This window comes from Crinia signifera, chromosome 5 (genome assembly GCF_055691185.1).
Source record: "Crinia signifera chromosome 5, ASM5569118v1, whole genome shotgun sequence".
Classification (NCBI taxonomy): domain Eukaryota; kingdom Metazoa; phylum Chordata; class Amphibia; order Anura; family Myobatrachidae; genus Crinia; species Crinia signifera.
Genome location: NC_139221.1, coordinates 25,823,178 through 25,845,370, shown reverse-complemented (window position 1 = coordinate 25,845,370; position 22,193 = coordinate 25,823,178). Strand labels below are relative to the sequence as shown.

Here is a 22,193-nt window from a genome sequence, read left to right as displayed (position 1 = left end):
TATGTTGCACATTATTAATGCACTTATACACATGACACACATAATGCCTGTTACACATATGGCGCACATTATTAATGCATTTATACATGACACACTTACACATATGCCGAACACTATTGCACAAGCAACCCACCTGCAGATAGCACTCGCACAGCCACTAACACTGTGACCTCAGCCTCTGCTTGGATACACATGTTTCCTCATACATTTTGACTTAATAAGCCATGCAGCTCCTGGCCAGTTCTGCTAACATTAGGTGCCTTTTTTGTTGAAAATTCATCTTATTTGCATTGTTATGACCAGCACACACAAGGAGCTTCCAATGATTAAAATGATATGCAGCATGCCTATATTCTGTGTGCGACTGTGGCTGTACCTGCATACGGAATGCTATGTTACAGTGATTTCCATGAATACACTATTTCATATGCAGATTCAGCCTCACTCACACACATAATATAGGCATGCTGCATATCATTTTAATCAGCAGAAGCTGCTGATGCCCCTATGCATTCCAAATGCCGGCTCTGCTGATATCCACAATACTGGGCTGTGGGCAGGGCCGGCGCCACCACCAGGCAGTTTTAGGTATTTGCCTAGGGTGCCGGCCACTGGGGGGCCGTAGTGAGCTGCAGGCCAGCAGTAGCAGCAGCAGGACAGAGGAGAGCCGCCTGGCGGGAGGAAGGTGCTTTTCGGTGAGTGGGCAGCACGGCAACCCCCCCCCCCCCAAGCAGCACGGTGGCCGGGCACCCCCGGAGCAGCACGGCGCTGGCCCCCATACACCCCCCCACCCCCGGGGAGTGAATGAGTGCCGGCGGCGCCCCTCCCACCTGGGTCACTCCAGTGCCACAGCTCCGGCCCTGACTGTGGGGTGTGGAGGTTAGGGTTATTCACTAGCGGAGAGGGTTAGGCTGGGGGTGGGGGTTGCGATGGCATAAGCTAACGCAGGAGGGTTTCTGGTTGCCTGGAAACCCCTGCTCCTTAAATTATTAATAGGTACTAGGTCTATTATGTTTGTGTATTGATTATGATACATTTAACCTTTTCCTCACCACTTATAATATTTAACACTTTGGGTGGTGTGCCCGGTAATTTTTCGGGCTCAGCTGCGCTGCCGCAGCGGGCCAACCTGGAAAATTTCAGACTCAGCCAGAAGCTCTCCTGGACTGTAATCTGCAAAAACTGTATTTAAATAAGGTAGGATTCAGGTAAAATCTGCCACTAAGTGATGCCAGATGCAGCTTGTGAGATTGCACTGTCACTGGCAGTGACTTCCTATTGGAAGTCCAGCCTGCCAGTCACCCAAGGCAGTCCCATTGGGAGGTGTTACCTCCCTCCGGGATGCCTCTATGGGCTGCTGCGGCTGCAGCCTATAAAAACGGGTTCTGCACATGCACAGTACCGAGGACGATACTGCGCATGTCCCGGTCCCAGATCCATGACTAGTCTTCTATGGACTGATGCCTAAGCAGCCCAAAGAGACTGGGGGCCAGAGCATGCACAGTACCAACGAAGCTTCTGCGAATGCGCTGGTCCCATGACCGCAGGCGGCGGAGGGGACCAGCGGGCACCGGTGGCGAGGACAAGCAGTGGTGGAAGCAGTGGAGGCAGCCCCCTCCTCCACTGGGTGCATTAGCATGCAGGTTGGCGGGGAGAGATACCCCAACAGGACTGCTACATGGAAAGGTAGGATGTCCAAAAGTGTACAGGTTGAGTAACCCTTATCTAAAATGCTTGGGACCACAAGCATTTTGGATAAGGGATTTTTTAGAATTTTTGAATATTTTTTTCGTTCCATACTTACCTGGTCCCCAATGGTCTCCCGGCGTCCACGGCGGCCTTCAGGATCCTCTTCAGCAGCATCTCCGGTCCCAGGGGTGCATTGCGCAGGTGCGCGGGCGTGACATCAACGGCGTGCCGGCGCACTCGCGCAATGCACCCCTGGGACCGGAGATGCCATTGAAGAAGATCCCAGAGGCCACAGTGGACAATGGGGGATGAGGTAAGTATGAAAAAAGGGGAGGGGGGGAAACCAAAAAAAAAAAAAATATTCTGATATTTTTTTAAAATATTTCAGTTTTGGGATACACGGATAAAGGAGACCCGACCTGTACTACAAATCCTTCATTACCTGAGCTACTGTGTAACATATGTAGATAATTAGGGGTTTATTTAATAAAACGAGAGTTCTATTGAAGATGGGATGTTGCTATGGGCAACCAATCAGATTCTATCTATAAATAAGAAGTATATTTTGAATGGTGGCAACATCCCATCTTCAATAGAACTCCAATCTCAGTAAATAAACCCTTTTGGGAGGGTTTTTGTAATATATACAGTTAGGGCCTTATTCTAGTTCACTTTCTGACAAAATCATGCTGCACTGCAGGGGGGCAGATGTAAAATGTGCAGAGAGAATTAGATTTGGGTGAGTTATTTTGTTTCTGTGCAGGGTAAATACTGGCTGCTTTATTTTTATACTGCAATATAGATCTCACTTTGAAGTAAAACCCCACCCAAATCTAACTCTCTCTGCACAAGTAACATCTGCCCCACCTGCAGTGCACATGGTTTTGTCCATCTAAAGCCCTGTACACATGCATCGATTTTTCCTGATTTTCGATTCCATTTTGCTTATAGAAGCAAAATCGAATCAAATCCTAAACGAAATCTAATGGTTTTTGTGTCACTTTCGATCTACATTCGTTTCGATGCGCGCTCCCGTTTTCACAAAATCGAACAGAAAAATCGACTGTGCAGCCGAGGAAATATCGAATTCAATCTAGTAAATTGAATGTGTACAATGTACCATGAATGTATATTGAATTCGATATCGAATTCAATATCTAATGCAAAAGTACAGATCTAATTCCAAATCGAATGGAAAAATCTAATGCCAGCTCTAATAGAAAATCAAATCTAACATCGAATCAAAAGCAAATCGATGTGGCTTTAGAAGGATTTTGTCAGAAAGAGTGAACTAGAATAAGGCCCTATATGTATGTTAATGATCTGTTGGATTTGGTTTGGAGGGGACAGTTAAGGCCGCCATACACTATGCGATTTTCGGCCAATTTCATCCGATATCGGCCCTTGGGCCGATAAATCGGGTGAAATCGGCCCAAAATCACATGTGTTTGACATCTGATCTGATGCGCGGTCCCGCGCACATCGGATCGGATCACGGCGTCGGACCTACAGAACATAAGATATATCGGAATCTGAGCCATCATGGGTGCTTTTTAGCACCCACGATGTTCAGATCCGATATATCTTTATATACAGCCCCCCTGTCTTACTAGCAGCGCCCCCCCCGCATTGACGGCTCCCTGCAGAGGTAGTGCAGGTGGGGACCGCAGGCGTCGCAGAGTAGAGACCGTTGGCGCGGCGGGAGAATAGGAAGAAATCCTATTCAAAAGACCGGGCAGCCATTGATTGGCTGAGCTCTCAGCCAATCAGCGGCCGCCCAGTCTTTTGAATAAGATTTCTTTCTATTCTCCCGCCGCGCCAACAGTCTCTGCTCTGCGACGCCTGCGGTCCCCGCCTGCACTACCTCCGCAGGGAGCCGGGAGCCGTCAATGCGGGGGGGCGCTGCTAGAAAGACAGGGGGGCGCTGCGGGGGACACAGAGTTGGCAGTAACAGAGCCCGGCAGGAAAATCTGTCAGCGCTGGAAAAAAAAGCCCATACAATGAATGGGCAGCCTGTGATTGGCTGAGCGCTCTCTCAGCCAGTCAGCAATTGGCTGAGAGAGCGCTCAGCCAATCACAGGCTGCCCATTCATTGTATGGGCTTTTTTTTCCAGCACTGACAGCTCCCGCCTCCCCCTGCCCGGCTCTGTCACTGTCCCCCGCAGCGTCCCCTGCACGCTGCCTTAGCAGCGCCCCCTACCAGCAGCCCTGTTCTGCAGCCCCCCCCCCCCTGCTCCCCGGGTTTACATGTGATAAATTGAGACGATTTATCACATGTAAAAAATGGCACATCAAGTGCCAATCTTATCAAGCTCCCCCGGGGAGCTGCCGGGGAAGCTCAGGTGGAAGTCGGGGGCGACTTGTCCTCAGGACAAGTCGCCCTAGTGTATGGGGGCCTTAAAACAAATGGCTACCTTGAGTCTCAGTGCAGTTTCACTGATACCGTTCATGTTTATTAGTCAATAGTTCCACTGTTTATGCTGAGCTGGGCGATAGCATTGGTTTCCAGATACATAGAATATGGTAATACAAATTCACAGTTCTGTCAATGGTCAGAAATTTATTTTTCACATTTAGTTTCGCAGCGTCAATATTTTGTTTACATTATTATGTTTTCGGGGTTTTTTTTACAACTTATCTTTGCAACCACATTTCTTAACCTTTGGTGCCAGCCTCATGAGAGATGTTCAAAATATTTGATGAAAAATGCCACATTTGTTATATAAATTCAAATAAAGAATGTTGTGTAAAAAAAAATTATAATTCCGATATAAGGTAAACATTACAGGTCATTATGAGGAATACGGAGGTTTGCTCTGCAGTTTCAAACCTATTTTGACAATTTCACTTGGCGCTCAAAGGGTTGATGCAGTTTAAATGTCTGCACATTTATATGCGACCGCCGCTGCGTCTTTGTATACAGCAGCTGGGACGTGCAAAGCTGCCGATTGGCGTCTCGATACAAAATCTGGTGCTGGTGATATTTTCATCATTTTGCACAGCTGCTGCGTACACATTTGCAGCTGCGGTGTCATTAGCGTACGACTGTGAATCAGGTTTATAAAACAGTAATTGTTGCAGGAGATCATTTTATTGTGACTTAATCTCCTTTACATGAAGCATAATAAATAAACAATTCAAACGAAACCGACTGAGAACACAAATAGGGAACAATAAACAGCGAGGGAAATGAAGTGCGCTTAGTTTTCCCACGGGACTTTGTTTGTGGAGACGTTGTAAAACTGCATTATGTAAATATAGTACAATGGTTGGCTGGATCTTAGGTCATCCAGAGACTTTAAGGGAGATGTTAAGATTGTTTTGGGAGTCAAATGTTAGATATTTCTTGCTATGCTCCAGTCATAGTTGCCTACCCTCCTGCATTCTGCAGGAGACTCCCTGAAATAACAGCAATCTCCCTCATTAGTCTAGCAATCTCCCTTATGTCAACTAGCTCACATTACACTGTTACATCATAGTTACCTCCCCTCCTGCATTCTGCAGGAGACTCCCGACGTAGCAGCAATCTCCCTCTCTCCCTCATTAATCTAGCAATCTCCCTCATGTCACCTAGCCCACATTACACTGTTACATCATAGTTACCTCCCCTCCTGCATTCTGCAGGAGACTCCCTGACATAGTAGCAATCTCCCACTCTCCCTCATTAGTCTAGCAATCTCCCTCATGTCACCTAGCCCACATTACACTGTTACATCAGAGTTACCTCCCCTCCTGCATTCTGCAGGAGACTCCCTGACATAGCAGCAATCTCCCTCTCTCCCTCATTAGTCTAGCAATCTCCCTCATGTCACCTAGCCCACATTACACTGTTACATCATAGTTACCTCCCCTCCTGCATTCTGCAGGAGACTCCCTGACATAGCAGCAATCTCCCTCTCTCCCTGATTAGTCTAGTAATCTCCCTCATGTCACCTAGCCCACATTACACTGTTACATCAGAGTTACCTCCCCTCCTGCATTCTGCAGGAGACTCCCTGACATAGCAGCAATCTCCCTCTCTCCCTGATTAGTCTAGCAATCTCCCTCATGTCACCTAGCCCACATTACACTGTTACATAAGTTACCTCCCCTCCTGCATTCTGCAGGAGACTCCCTGACATAGCAGCAATCTCCCTCTCTCCCTTATTAGTCTAGAAATCTCCCTTTTGACACCTAGCCCATATCACCTAGCCCACATTAAACTGTTACATTATTTTTTTTTGGGGGGGGGGGGGGGAGAGAGATAGATACAGTTACATTGAATAATCAGTTGCATTTCCCAGCACATTATCAATGGTTGCCATCAATGGCAATTCTGCAACTGGCCAATGCTAAACTATGCAATGGCTGACCATCGATATTTTTACATATCGATGGTCATCCATTGTGTTTAATTGATTGACATGTGGGCCAATCAAAACACGGTGGCGGGGCTTCGTGTGTGTCGGGGGTGGAGCTATGCTCCGTGTCCCGGCACTTTAAAAAAAAAAAAAAAAAAGAAGCAAAACATTGTTTTGCTGTTCCATCGATGGAGGGAAACCATCTAGTTCTCCCCTATCAATGGCAAAAGTATTCGACATCGGCCATGAACCATCGATGATTTCAAGTCATCAATGGTCGATGGCCATCCCTAGCCATCCCTAGTACCAGCACACATACACGCTTCTAGGTGCGACGTCCACAATCTCTGTTCACAATCTCTCCATATATGGAACTAGACACGCCCTTTGGGTGCAGAATGACACCTCCCCTCAATGCTGCGCTGTGCAAAATTCTACTACCAGATATAATCTCCCTGAAACTAGTTTTCAAAAGTAGGCAAGTATGGATCCAGTCTGATGTAGGTGAGCATTGTCCAGTGCATATATGCCAGACATCTGCAAACTCTCAGCACTGCAGAAATCACTGGAAAAATAAAAAAAACAGAGTGGCAGCCATTTTCCTGGAGACTTGCACATAGGGTCTAAATCAGACCTGTACGCTAGGCTGTGTACACTCGTAGTCACCGTGCCGAATGTCCACCCCCCCTCGCCGCCCACGCAGAGAAACACACTTCCCCTGACTGTAGGACATACTAATTACATGTTTCAGTTTGGATACACACCTCTCCCGACTCTGTACCACTACTTATGACATGTTACAGTGTGTACTACACACCCCTCCCACACTGTACATGGTATATAACTGTATTACATACTAGTGACATGTTACAGTGAGGGACACACAACTCTCCCTGTACTGTACATATATAACTGTATTACATACTAGTGACATTTTACAGTAAGGGACTCTCCCTGCACTGTACATGGTATATGACTGTAGAACATACAACTAACTACATGTTACAGTGCATAACACACACCTCTCCCCGCAATGTACTTGGTATATTTATTTATTAACAGTACACATATTCCGCAACGCTTTACAGAGAATATTTGAACCATACCTCCCAACTGTCACGATTACAGCGGGACAGTCCCGATTTTCGGGTCCTGTCCCGCTGTCCCACCCGCGGCAGGCATTGTCCCGCTGCGGGGGTGGCAGTTGGGAGACCCCCCAATCTAATAGAATAGACGCTGTGCACATGCGCACAGCGTCTATTCTCGTATGAAAATTAGGTTGCGGCTAATTAGCATAAGCCGCGACCTCATTTGCATACGCAACGCCCCCTTTTCGGGCACTCGCGCGGACGCTGCGCGAGTGTCCCTATTTCTTCAACAGTGAAGTTGGGAGGTATGCGTGCGAGTGTCCCTATTTCTTCAACAGTGAAGTTGGGAGGTATGTTTGAACATTCACATCAGTCCCTGTCCCAGTGGAGCTCAGTTAATTTTGTTGGGAGCCATTTTTGGATTGTGGGAGGAAGCCGGAGTGCCCGGAGGAAACCCACGCAAGTATGGGGAGAATATACAAACTCCGCACAGTTAGGGCCATGGTGGGGATAGAACCCATGACCTCAGCGCTGTGAGGCAGTAATGCTAACCATTACACCGTCCGTACTGTATTACATACTAATCACATGCTACAGTGAGGGACACATGATGTCTGTGCAATGCATTAGGATACATAAGGGAGCGACTATGTATTAAACCTTGGAAATAATGTACCAACCAATCAGCTTCTAGCACAGCCTGTGTAATGACAGCTGCTGATTGGTTAGCATCTCCCTTGTAATAATAACACATAACCACCGCTGCTGCTGCCCGGTCTCCTCAGCTACAGGCTCCTCCTCACTCACTTGGCGCCAACAGGTGAGGACAATGCCTGAGACGGACCGGACCGCCGGCCAATCACACACGAAGTCAATGCTTTGAAAGGGGGAATCTCCCCGGCCAATCAGCGCGCCCGGGGGCGTGGCTATGCGGGCAGTCACTTGCCTGGTAATGTGCTTCTGTGGCAGTGTGACTGTGTACTGGCGGCTGCGGGTGATGTTGCTGAGTGTTCGCTGTGCAGACCGGACACCCCAGCGCTGTATGGAGTAGCTGCCACCGAGGTAAGTGCTGGCCTGGGGCATTGCCCGGGAGCTGGGGGCAGGTGCTTATTTTGGAAGGGTGGGGGTAAATACTTTTGCACTTGCCCTAGTTGCAACAGTGCTACAGGCTGGCCAGGGGGTTAATGGCTGTGTACTGTGTAGCCTGCTGCAGTGTGGTGGCTAATGTGCTTCCAGATCAGTGCATGGTCTCCATAGCAGACTGGGGAGAGGGGGGGGGACTAGTGAGTGCCATAATACAATACAATGCACCTTGCACCCATGTACTGATCAACTGCTGTGTGTATGTATTTAAGTATATATGTATGCATGTATTTATCCATGCATGTGTGCATACATCCATCAGTTGATTATTACATGGTTGCATTGTATTGTGTATATATTTATATACTGTGTGTATATGTGGACGCAGCTGGGTGCTTCCCTGTGACCCTCGCTGGTTTCCCTCTATCACATGTGAGTGCAGGGCACAATCATTGTGGTTGGCGTCTGTACAGCCAGACAACACCCCTTTTCCTGCAGGATTTGTTTTTCTCCGGCGGACTTTCCACAGGAACATTCTCACTTACAGGAGAAGCTTTAGCCAGCAACAGGGACTGTCATCTCGCAGGGTTTGCGCTGCCAATCATTGATGTGCTCAGCTTGGGGTCTAATGCCTATCACCAGCTTGTTGCAGTTGCCACCTCTCCTACATGAGTAAGCACGCAAGCGGGTTCCGGTTCAATCTGTATGCAAGGAATCCGAATAATTGCCCTGTGTTTAATCCTGCAACAGTTTGCTGCCTGGTCTAGTGGATAAACTATGTGAATATTTAAAAAAATTTCCCCAAAAAATCTGTTTTCCTGTGTTTTTTTTTTATCAATATTTAATTTAATATTTTTGCCCCTTAGGTGATTTGCCGGAGCATTGATTATCCGAACACCCCAGGTTCTCCTGCTGTTACAGACTTGCTTAAGATGGGGAACGGACTTTCGGAGCAGACTCCTATCCTGTCTGGTATATCGCCGTTCCACTCTCTGCATATCGCCATCTTGGGATTGGACTGCGCTGGGAAGACAACGGTCTTGTACAGGTTACAGTTCAACGAGTTTGTCAACACCGTTCCCACCAAAGGATTTAACACCGAGAAAATCAAAGTGCCGCTGACTTCCAAAACTGTTACGTTTCACTTCTGGGATGTTGGGGGTCAGGAAAAGCTGCGGCCGCTTTGGAAGTCCTACACAAGGTGCACCGATGGGATTGTGTTTGTTGTGGACTCGGTGGACACTGAACGAATGGAGGAGGCGAAAACCGAGCTGTATAAGATTACAAAGATCTCCGAGAACCAGGGGGTCCCCGTTCTTATTGTAGCCAACAAGCAGGACCTTAGGAACTGTCTATCGCTTTCGGAAATCGAAAAGTTGCTGGCGCTAAAGGAACTGAGCTCGTCCACACCGTGGCATCTCCAGCCCACCTGCGCCATCATTGGCGACGGGCTAAGGGAGGGCATAGAGAAACTGTACGATATGATCATTAAGAGGCGGAAAATGCTCAGACAGCAGAAGAAGAAGAGATGAAGTCTTGAGGTCTTTGCATTCTAGTATGACGCAAAATATATATATTAAGCGTAGGCGTGCCATCAAATCCTTGACCTACCCGTGGTTCGTGTCGGGAGTCTGGAAATGACTGGTGGTGACAAACTCCATTCCACCTTTATTTATCGCTGTGCAGGCTTTTACAGTTCTGCAAGTCCACAGTGTGTCTGAGTTTTGTGAACACTGAGTTCGTGTGTCCGTCCGTCCGAGGCTGGGACACCACCAAGTCATCACGAGTGTTTGCAAGGTGTTGCAATGGGGTGATGTGTTATGAGAGGAACATTTGAGACTGAGGACTAATGATATGCTGTTTACTTGGAGATGAATTTGGGGCATTTTCACTTACTTTGCCCCCTTTACTTTTTATACCAAAATGAACTATGTGCAATGTTGGCTTTCCATCTACATGTAAGGAGGTGGCTGTGCAATTCACGTAAACCTCCATTTTTAGTCTTCTGAATATTATCCATGCAGTGCATGAAGGATTTCAGTCTTTTTTTCCTGTCTTTGTGTTTTACAACGTGTTTGTTACATTGCAGAAAATGCTATGCATTGTCTAGTATTATAGTAATGGCATTAACGGGGCTTTGGGCTAGTTGCAGTTAGAACCCAGTGTTGCGTCACAGTCTACAGGTGGGGAGCTCCTGGCATGCAGCGCTGTTTTAGAAGGACTTGGACTATGAATTAAAAGCACAGTTACTGACACAATCAACAAAAGAACCTAAAAAATAAAATAAAAAAATTCACCGGTAGCGGTCAGCAAGGTACCGTAAGCTCTTTGGGTGCAACGTAGTGGAAGTTTTGGCTCGTTTACAAATAAGCTACAGATTTTGGGGTTATTGTGTTTTTGTTTCTGCTCTATTTTACGCTTGCATTCTATAATTGGGGCCCTTTTTGTATTTTCACTCATTGTTGACAGACCGCAGATCAAACCATCCTACAAGCAGGCAGGCAAAACACTCATAACATTCCCCGGTGTGCCTCTGTCTCAAGACAAGCTAAGCAGGTGGCCCCGGGCTACAGATTATGGAGGGTTTTGGGAGGGAAGAGAATGGGTTAATTGAAACCCTTTTGTTTTTTATGCACACTAATGGCTTCTTGCCGCTATCTTATTTAAAGGGGCCTTTCAGAGACGCAGGTGGCTAACGGAGAACAATAGCTTGCACTTCACAACCTTTGGGAGATTATACACTTTTGTATTTATTTATTTTTGGCAGCTTTATATAAGTATCACAAAATGACTTTTTATACTGGAATATCCCATTTGATCGCTTCAATGGTCCCTTTTTAAAACTGTTTTCCCGGAATGTGCAAGTGTAAAATATAGTGAAAGTTTCTAAACTCCTGAAACTTTGAAGTCGACAGACTGAACGCAAAACTTTCTTAGTTGGTTCCAAAACTTGTGAATAGGTCACAACTCCTAATCGCTGTTCTGTTTCGCCACCTCGACTGTAGGAATTCTCTGTATGACTGACTAATATACGGGTTATTCTCCTAACACCCACAGTGCAGCTTCCCAATGATCTGTTTTCTTTCCCTCCCCCCCAGACAGCCTGTGGCTGAAGTGTTTGACAATTCCATTTTGTCTGACTTATTTTAATGGATGCACCTGTGTTCTGTTTTTATCATTGTGGTGGATTTTGCACAGATTTCCAGCGACAACGATAGTTGTGCAGTTTGCAGTCTTGCTGAGCTGTCAAGGACTTAAAGCAAACGGGGAGGGGTCCTCCTGCTGTTTTCAATGACGTCCATTTGTCTAAGTCCCGTGCGTGACATGGAATTGCTTCCAGATCCATTCTGTTTGCGTCCCAGCTGTCCATGTCCTTGGTAGATGCCAACATGCACTTTAATATCGTATTGGGTGGGTGGGGGTTTATAATATTTGACAGCTGACTGAATGGACTCTGGTCAACATCGGAGTGATGGGTGTGAGGCAGCTTGTGTAAATGTTTGTCACTTGCATCTAGTGACCTGAGTCACGGATTCGATAATGTCTATTCCTAAAACCGTGGACTGTTTTCTTCAAGTCTTTAAATAAACAAGTCTAAAGGTCATCCGATGTTTTGTGGTTATTGTTTTTTTTATTATTCTTTCCCGATATTTTAAGACCATGCATATGTGTACATTGGTGTTCATTCTAGCACCCTGCAACTCTCAAAATCCATGCAGTTTCCCTTTTCTGCCTGTGGTTATCGTTCGCTACATTATTGCTTCTAGCACAGTTTGGTCTGTACCTCTTTGCTGAAATACAGATCAGTCTGTGCTAGGAGCACCACAGCAGAGTGTGTGACACCCCATTCAGGAAAGAGGAACTTCATGGGTTTTGAAAGATACACAGGGGTTTAAATGTATGAAGCTTAGATAACGTATCCCCATAAAGAACTTTATGTGCAAGGTGATAATGCTCCAGCCAATCAGCTCTTAACTGTCTATTTACATATTGGAGCTGATTGGCTGGTGCATTATCGCCGTGCACATATTTTCTAATGGAGACAGACACCACTACTCCAAGTTCATACATATACAATACAGTGCTAGAACTTATATCCCTGTTGCCATCACCAGGAAACCTCTGAGATTATTGGCCACATGTGGGTAAGAGGAGTTATCAAAGCTTCTAAAGAGTGGAGACGTTGCCCGTGACAACAACGCCACTTCCTCGCTCTTTTTTGTGAAGCTTAAATACATCCTCCCCATAGATGCGTGTTCTGAATATAACTATCTGCACATCATTCTAGGCAGACCAAGAGCCAGATGCACTTAGCTTCAAAAGTGATAAACAGCCAGCCAATCAGCTCCTGCCTGACATTTTTCAAACAGTCGGTCACATGGCAGGTAGGAGCTGATTGGCTGGCTGTTTATCACTCTTCATGTTATGACTTTTGAAGCTTAGTGCATCTGGCCCCAGGTATCCAGGATTTCTAACCTCAACTACAGGATTGATTTTATAAAGTTACCTAGAGTGCTGCAATTACTTGGGAGAAAAGTGGAGGTTGTATTTGTAAAGGTGACATTTTTGTGGTGCTATGCATAGACGGTATCCTTTCTCAAATCCTATATAGCCGTTTCACAAGCTATGTCATTACAGTCCAGGTTTTCAGGATATTCCCAGATGGTTAAATCAAATTGACTGAAGTACTGATACTTAGTCACCTGTGCTCAAGAATAGATATCCTTAAGACATGGGCTGCATTGGCAGAGTTTGGGAGACTCATGTGTACAGTGAAATTAAATGAAAGGTAATGTCCACCCTGCCCGAAAGAGCTTGCACTCTATGATGTTTGATAATAAAGTAGTGAAATAGCTGCTGATAATTATAAGTATGGATAGCAGTGTGAAGGGCTCCCATGTTCATCACAAGGGGAACAGTGCACCAGTTATTATATGTCGCACTACAGGTGTGCAAAGTGCTGTGATGATCATAGCTGGTATTCCAGAAGGCCATTAATCTAAGTGAATCAGGGGACACAATGGAGCCTTACACATGTGTAATGTGACGGCTATATCTATATCTGGTCATACACGTGCAACTAAATTCAGGGCAAGAGTATATCTTTTCCAGCTGTCCTGTACTGGGAAACTGGGGCAGGCGAGTGCTTCAGCTGTGTGTATGACTGATGTACTATGCTGCTGTGGAGGAGGAGAGCGAGTATTTCACCAGCTCATTCAGAATGAACTCCTGGATCCTTTCCACAGTCTCTGTTGTGTGTTAGGAAGCTGCGCACTTGCCTTATTAGAAATATGTAGCCCCCCCACAATCCATCAAGTTATCTAAAATGTGCAGAGATAATTAGATGTGGGTGAGTTATTTTGTTTCTGTGCAGGGTAAATACTGGCTGTTTTATTTTTACACTGCAATATAGATCTCACTTTGAAGTAAAACCCCACCCACATCTAATTCTCTCTGCACAAGTTACATCTGCCCCCCTGCATTGCACATGGTTTGTGGCAAAAACACTGAACAATATCATTGACGATCAAGGGCCAGATTTATCCAACTTTCAAAAAGTGAGAAAGTGGCGAGTGCTTAAAAACCAGCCAATCGGCTCCTAACTGTCACGTTACAGGCTGGGTTTGAAAAATAACAGGTAGGAGCTGATTGGCTGGACGTTGATCATTTTTCGCTTTATCACTTTCTGAAGCTTGATACAGTACATCTGGCCCACAGTTCGGTGATGTTACCGGACCCCCTGACAACCATACATTTACTAACAATATTGTCAGATTTGAAAGTAGGGGTTTCTTAATGACCCGCGGGAGCGCCCTTGTTACGATACAGTGGCCACACACTAAACGATGTGCATGATAATATCGGAGAAGAGATCACTATCGTTTATATCATTAACAAAAATGTGTACCCAGCTTATGTCTATAACGTATTTTACAGGCTGTGTTTGAAAAATAACAGGAGCGGATTGGCCGGCACTTATCTTATGCGGGGTACACACCAGGACGACCCGCTCACGATGCACATCGTGAGCGGGTCGTCAGTGTCTCGTCCGACCCGCTCACGATGACGCGGGAGGGCACGACCCGCTCACGATGTGCACCGTGAGCGGGTCCGATCCGATGGCGACCCGCACCCGGTTCTATGGTCGTCATTGAGATCCTACCTGCAGCAGGTAGGATCTCAATAACGACCGACCGACCCGCGGGACCGCGCATCGGATCGGAATCGCTCCACACCAGGTCAGAAAAGGGCCCAATCAGCACACAATCTACATCCGATTGATCGGAATTGGATCTAGATTGTGCTGATCGGGCCCTAGTCGTCCTGGTGTGTACCTAGCATTACTCCAAGCTATGAGAATTCCTCCCATAAATATTCCCATTAATGTTGCTTAAAATCTAGTAGTTCTAGGAATTGAAGAGTTTGCTGGATTTTAACATATATTTCAAAAATATCGCCCTGAAACAAAAAAAGAATACAGAGGTGTCCTGCTACGTTGTTGCGGTCTGTAGCCGTAATATGGTGGGAAGTGCATCAGGCTACACTCCTTTGCATTGCAGGCGGGTGACCTTGAAGTGACTGATAGGCGGGATCAAGGAATACATACGAATGACCAGCGGGCAGGATACCTACGACTGGAATATGCTGCCATCCTGATGGAGGGAATTCCGACGGGTCCATTAAGAAGTATACTTGCCCCCTCCCTGCCCCCTCCCGTAACCCTCTCTTTCTAAACCTAACACCATCGGCCTAACGTTAACCCAGACTGCGTATTTCCGATCGGCATTCCGGCTAATCGGGACTCAGGTGCTGGTCTATTGGCTGCAAAGTGGGATTCCGGTATCGATATTCTGACTGCTGGCATCCTGACGGCTGGGATCTATACCTTATCCCAGACACGAAGGCTCCCACTTCAATGGCAACAAGGATATAAGAGGACTCATCTGTAAAGAATGTATACAATCCATCAAATTATATGTATATATATATATATATATATATATATATATATATATGGATGAGTATTTTGCTGGCGCTCTATCTTATTGTTTTATAATGTACTATTACAACTGAGATCACTTTCCTACACACAGCAAACGTGTGCCTATTGTCAGAATGCGGGGCTATAAATATGCAGAAGAACGTGTGAATGGGCAAATGCAGGATGGGAGTAGAGAAACTCACATCCTCCATTGTGATGTCAGATGCGCATCAGCTGTCAGTTTCTGGGCGGAGACTTGTGTTCCTGGGCGGCCTTTCCCTCACTGACTGAGTTCTGAAAGGACGTGTGTGACTGAACTAGACAAGGTCACATAACGAAAGGATTCTACTTTCTCTAATAATAATTAAAATCTGTATGGAAGATCAGCATGGAGCAACAGAGCTCATTACAGCAAACAAAGTACACAAATAATGCTCATGTGCGCCTGTGGGGAAAAGACACGGAACACATTCGGCAAACCTCATTACCTGTACTGATACGTTCTAAAGGGCTTTATGGACTAAACATTTTGTACTTGAGCGATTTAAGGGGAAATATATAAAGGGAGGTATTCAATTGCTGTCTACCCCGACAGCATTGAACAGGGGATCTCGGCAGAACGAGCCCGACTTCACAAGCAGCCGGGATCGTTCTACCGAGAACTGCCGGGAATCGACAAGCTCTCGGCCGCAGTTCGCCGATTCCCAGCCGCAACTCGCGCCCACTCTCCCTTCTGGACCCGCGGCAGCCGGGACATTGAATCCCGCCTGCAAATTCTCGGTCGAGCAGACCGAGAACGGGACAGGGTCACGGCTGCCGGGCTGAATACCCCCCCCCCCTCCCCCCAGAGAAAGCGGGGAGAGAAAGTACCAACCAATCGGCTCCTTTCATTTTTCAAACCAGCAGGGGTCATAGGGTCAAAGATATGAGGGTCAACATAAATTAGGTCAACCACTAAAGGTCGGCAGTGTTTGGGTCGACACATGGCATAGGTCGACATGCCTAATATCAACACAAGCCTTAGGATGACAATGGGAAGGTTCACATGAATTTTTCAGGTTTTTTTTTTTTAGTCCTGAATTATGCCGTCGACATCAGTGTACCGCTGCGCTCGACATTCTCATGTCAACCTAATGCTTTGCGTCGACATCCTGACCCTGCCAACCTTGGGCATGTCGACCTATTTCATATGTTGAACTATGCCCTGTCGTCCTTTCATAATGTCGACCTAGAAACCGCATTATTTTCAAACTGCCTGTAAGATAGCGGTTGGTTAGTACTTTGGGGCCGATGTACTAACCCTTGGACAGTGATTAAATGGAGAGAGAGAGAGAGAGATAAACTACCCAACGGCTCCTAAGTCCTTTTTCAAACACAGCCCATAATAAGGCAGTTAGGAGCTGATTGGTTAGTACTTTATCTTACGCCAAGGCTTAGTACATCTGCTATATATTTCTCTCTCACTATGGGCCAGATTCTGTAAGCTTCAAAAGTGATAAAATGAAGAGTGATAAACATCCAGCCAATCAGCTCCTACCTGCCATGTCACAGACTGTGTTTGAAAAATGTCAGGCAGGTGCTGATTGGCTGGCTGTTTATCAGTCTTCATTTTATCACTTTTGAAGCTTAGAGAATCTGGCCCTTTATCTGTCTCCAAAAGGTGATTCCTCCACCGCTCAGTGTTCTGAAGTATTATTTTCCAGTTCGGTGTTACAAGGCTGCAAACGGTAACCTTTATTTCAAGTAAGTCGGTCATGGGTATCCCCTGCCCACTGTATAAATGGATAGCTTCTTAATTCATTGTAAAGTCAATAATAAAGGCCTTTTAATATTCCTTAAGCATCGTGGGTGGTGATTCAGCAGGAAACCTAAATAGGCATATTGTAGTAATCCTTCACCTTCCTCCATGGAAATCTGAGTCCGCCTCTCCTTCGCTGTATAGTCATAACAGTTCCACAACTTGCAAACAGTCTGGCGTCATCTGTAGGGGCTGAAGGAGATAAACTGTATATTATTACTGTGACTGTCCTTTCCTTACAGCTAGCGGATGTTTCCAGACCCAGGCTTTAACCCCTTCCCGACATTGCCTTTTAAGGTAATTTTTTTTTTTTTTTTCCTCCTTGTGTTCAAATAAGCGTAACTTTTTTAATTTTCCGGCTATATAGACACATGAGGGCTTTTTTTTTGCGGGACAAGTTGTACTTTCTAATGGTACCATTTACTATACCGTATAATATTCTGGGGAATCAGGAAATAATTCAATGTGGGGTAAAAAAAAAAAAAAACGCAATTCCACAATTTTGCGCTGGTTACGGTTTTTTTGGAGTTCATAGTTCGTTTAAAATGATGGGTTATCTTTATTCTATGGGTCGTTACGATTCCGGTGATACCAAACTTATATAGTTTTCGTTACATTTTACCACTAAAAAAAAAATAGAAAATGTTACGGTTTTTCGAATTTGCGTCGCGTCGCCATGTTCTGCGGCTTATAACTTTTTTATTTTTCCACCTACGGACCTGGGTGAGGGCTCATTTTTTGCGGGCTGAAGTGTACTTTTTAATTAATACCATTATGGGATATGGGCAACTTTCTGATCTCTTTTAGCTATTTTTTTTGGGGTAGGCGATGCGACCAAAAAGCGTAGTTTTTGCGTTGGGGATTATTTTCCGTTTACGCCTTTAACCGTGCGGGATAACTAATGTTATATTTTAATAGATCGGACTTTTAGGAACGCGGCGATACCAAATATGTTTATTTTTTTTATTATTTATTTATTTTTATTTGGGAAATGGGGAAAGGGGGGTGATTTGAACTTTTAATATTTTATTATTTTTTTTTTATTTTTAAACTTTATTTTTTTTTTTTTTTTACTTTTACTACAAGGCCCCCTAGTGTACTTGACCACTAGGGGGCGCGATCGCCTGTACTAGGTTCAGCCATAGAGCTCTATGGCTGAACGTAGTGATTTTTTTCACTTCCTATTACATCCTGCCTGAGGCAGGATGTAATAGGTATGAATACACGGACAGCACAGGGGTCTACATTAGACCCCTGGCTACCATGGCAACCGATCGGCACCCTCCGATCGCGCTGCGGGGGGCCCCGATCGGCGCCGGAGGGGGGCGCCCCCCCTCCGATCAGCTATTTAAGCACTGCGGGCGCTTTGCCCGCGATGCTTAAAGGGTTAAACGGCCGCGATCGGCGAACTCGCCGCTCGTGGCCGTGAGAGCAGGGACATGGCTGTAATATACAGCCATTACCTGCTCTCTATCAAGCCAGCTCACTCCGTGAGCTGGCTTGATTCACCCCCAACCGACATATGACGTATATATACGTCATATGTCGGGAAGGGGTTAAACGAAAACATTGCTTGGGATGTTGCAATGACGGCTTCACGGTCAGCCAGTTCGGTAAAGGTGATTTCATTTCTAATTTAGGTGACCGATACGTTTTGTTGGTGAAATTATGTTCTGGAATTAGACACATGTGACCAATCTAACGTAACAATAAAGGTGACTGTTCTGTATTGAAATGGGGGGAGGTGTATCAAGGCGAGAGAAAAACTGCAAAAGTTGCCAAAAGCAACCAATCAGCTTCTAACTGCCCCTTACAAGACTTTGCTAGATAAATGGCAGAAGCTGATAGGTTGATTTTGAGGGGTTGGGATCATTTGGTCTAAAGCATGATAGTCGACAGTCATTAGGTCGACATTGGAAAAGGTTGACATGGTTCTAAGTCGAAAGGTCATTAGTTCGACAATGTCTAGGTAGACAGTCAAAAGGTCAACATGGGGTTTTTCACTGTTTTTCTTACCTGAATGTCAATACAGTCGACATGGACACAGTTTAAAGTGCACCGCATCCTCTCGCATCGCTCGCTGCACTATCTATGCGTCGGGCACACTATTTTATTCTCCCAACACGCCCCTAGTGGATGGCGGGGCATGAAATACCACCTGTCGGCACATGTCGGCTCAAAAAACAGTGAAAAATGCCATGTCGACCTTTTGACTGTCGACCTAGACACTGTCAAACTAATGACCTTTTGATCTTTTCCCATGTCGACCTTTTCCAGTGTCGACCTAATGACTGTAGACCAAATGACCGCATCCCATTTTGACATCTTCTCCACTATCTCTTTCCAAGGCTTGATACATTCCCCTCCATGGGTAGTATGTCAGTCACGCACGTCCAGCTCTCTCATTAAAGATCATTACCAGCAGCTGATTAGACAGCTGTCGCCATCGTAGATATTTCAGACCGGTTTGGCCAGTCCTATCTAGCCATGGGCTACTTGCACCAGATACTAGGAACGTGCAAGGAGTATGGATTGAGCCATTTTGAATAATATAATTGCCCATTTAGGAGATCTTCAGATATATGTACTGTATACATTCGCTTAAAAGGTTCTAAGTGTATTTCACTGTTCTGTGGTCTTGGGAGACTGATTGCAGTGATAGAACACTAGATCTATGAGTGTTTCCTGGATGAATGGAGACCATAGAACTACTGTGTAGGCCTGAGCAGACCTGTCCGCTTGGCTGTGTATACTCACAGCCTAGAGAACAGATAAGCGCTGGCCCGGCCGCCTGAATCCCCTCGCTAGCATGAACTGCAGGGCGATCCACCGCTGTAAAAAGCACATACGATCTGCTTAGGACTGCAAGCAAAGCACATAGGATATGAAGATCGAACCGCGGGACCGCACATCGTACCAATATTTTTCATGATGTGCACACGATCGATCACACGACCTGTCGAATTCTGCCTTCCGGCCTGAGATCATTATAGTGTATGGCACCTGTGAAAGTCTAGGTGCACACACGCCATTTTGTGATAGTATGGCCGCCATTTTGGTTCGCAGAGTTGCGCAAATAAAGTTTCCATACCCGAGTATGTGTGACAATGTGGACCAGAAGAGTAGACATACTATCACACATAAATTCATAATAACACACTTACACGAAATGAAATATAGTTAAAAGGTTTAGAACGCCACACATAGCTTAGTTAGCCCTGCACACACCTGTCTGTATCGTGTTTAGTACCGTTCCGCTCAGTTCATTATGCGAAGTATTCCGGTCATTGCGAATATGTCGCAATGTACATTGCCCGATAGTTATGGACATAATCCATATTCCAGAGACAGTTTCTGTTGTAAGTAGTTAACAAAGGAAACTAGCTCAAACCGGTTCTTATCCTTGCTGACGCCGAAACCACCAAACAAAGGACTCTTAAAGTTCACTCCCCTGCACCTGGTCAGACCAGGTACAGCGTCTAACCTCCAATCACAGTGGACCGGACATATGATCTCTGACCAATGAGAATGGCCTTTGACCTCCCCCTTCTGACCCTATAAGATAGGCGACCCGGAGCAGGCTCGGTCTCTTCGGCACATCTACTTTCCCTGGACCTTCCTACCGGACTATAGTTCATTCCTGAACGATAGTGAGCTCTGACCGGACTGCGCTTCGCATACTTGATGAGACGGGTAAACGGTTGCATTTTCACGGTATTTATTCTTATAAGTATTGTTGGCTGATTGTGTCTTGTAACTGTATTCTTTCCCCTTAGTAGAGTTTGTTTAGTATTCATTGTTAGTATATTGTATTACCTGTTATACCTGTTTATTCTTATTTCTGTAACCCCCTTTTTGTCCGTTAGGGACTTAAATACAAACCTTTTTATGGAGTTCTAATCTCCTTATTCCTATTCAGTGGTCGTGTCTGTTTATTCGCATAGTAGCGATAAGGTACATTGCGGACTCTGTCCTTTAAGGTATATTCGCAGATTAGAGACAAAGTACTGCGAAAGGATCTCGTATTAAGGTATTGGTTCTTGGTGCAAAATACACAATAAAAGGTACGCTACGCTGCGCTACGTTTTGTTCGCACGTAGTTAGGTATAAAGGGTAAGCAGGTTACGGACACATTACGTAACCTGCACTTTTCACTCATTGTCTCTCTGGTCATAATCAAATCGTCATTAACAATTGAGGGCTCGTCCGTCCGCTCCACAGTCCAGAACTCAGTACCAGGCGTGCGACTCGACCTATACCAGCAAAAGGGTGGAAGTATTTATTTGTTTCCATTGCTGGATAGGCCGAGTCCACGGCAGTGCGGGGTTCGGGAAGTGCTAGCGCTGAACCCGGAGTACAATAAGTGAAAGCCACATGTTTTAAAGCATATCATACCTAAGTGTTTAGTAAACTGTACTTCTGCCTGCCACAAGTAGTTTAACGGGGTATAGTGTCTTGGGCTGCTTGTTTATTACAGTATATGTACCACGTGCGATAAGGTTCGCACACGTGGAATCTGTGTTTATTATAGTACATAGAGGATCCCCTCTGTGCAAAACTATAATTGTTTATTGTTAGTTACCGCAAAAACAGGGACCACGCCACGTGGCGACAAGTCCTGGGCCTTTTGCAGTAACGTAAAGCGTCTATTGTATATTACGCAAGGTGCGCGCGCACGTGCCCACATCGGGAAAGTTTCGCATCTTTGTACTGTACGTGGTTTACGGATTAAGTACGGGATTTATTTCGCATCTTGATACGTAACTCTCGGACAGAGTTAAGGGATTTATTCCACATTTAGGCGCAATTACTGCGTATAGCGAAACCCGAGCGCAACCTTGCAAATACACTATAGAACACGTGGGTGGCCGATTCATCGGCGGCCTGTGAACAACGCACGTACACACGTGGCTGTTCATTGGTACTGCACATGCAGCACACATAGGAACTCAAAGGTGAACAGTATTAAACCATCAGCTTTATTTAAACAGTATAGTAATATACTGCGAATAAGGCGGTGATTAATAAAAGAAAATAAGTTTTTTTCTTTTTGTTCATTTTTCATAAGCAAGCAACTCAAGCATTATTTTAATAGATTCCTATAGTTTATTATAAGGGATTTATACCTGCATAAGTATCTAGTGACAAGCTACCAGCCTGGGAAAATTTTCTGTACAGAAATATTTCAAAAATACGCATAAGACCAAGGTGTA

At 45.5% G+C, this 22,193-nt stretch overlaps 1 protein-coding gene and 1 long non-coding RNA gene across 3 annotated transcripts in view; one reads left to right on the top strand and one right to left on the bottom strand.

Moving 5' to 3' along the window:
• Window positions 1–22,193, bottom strand: part of LOC146080026 (uncharacterized) — a 179,643-nt gene that overhangs the window by 72,235 nt on the left and 85,215 nt on the right. The gene's annotated exons all lie outside the window — the stretch shown is intronic.
• ARL4A (ARF like GTPase 4A) lies at window positions 8,017–11,804 on the top strand. Of its 2 annotated transcripts, none has more exons than XM_083186807.1 (2): window positions 8,017–8,179; window positions 9,067–11,804. In XM_083186807.1, exon 2 carries the CDS (start codon window positions 9,133–9,135, stop codon window positions 9,730–9,732), a length of 600 nt encoding a protein of 199 aa, XP_083042933.1. In that variant the 5' UTR covers window positions 8,017–8,179; window positions 9,067–9,132; the 3' UTR covers window positions 9,733–11,804. The 2 variants fall into 2 exon arrangements, with proteins under 2 accessions (XP_083042933.1, XP_083042934.1); XM_083186808.1 differs by lacking the exon at window positions 8,017–8,179 and adding an exon at window positions 8,676–8,872.

Bases quoted from the DNA above. Each gene is read 5' to 3' on its own strand.
- ARL4A (XM_083186807.1), top strand. From the start codon at position 9,133: ATGGGGAACGGACTTTCGGAGCAGACTCCTATCCTGTCTGGTATATCG.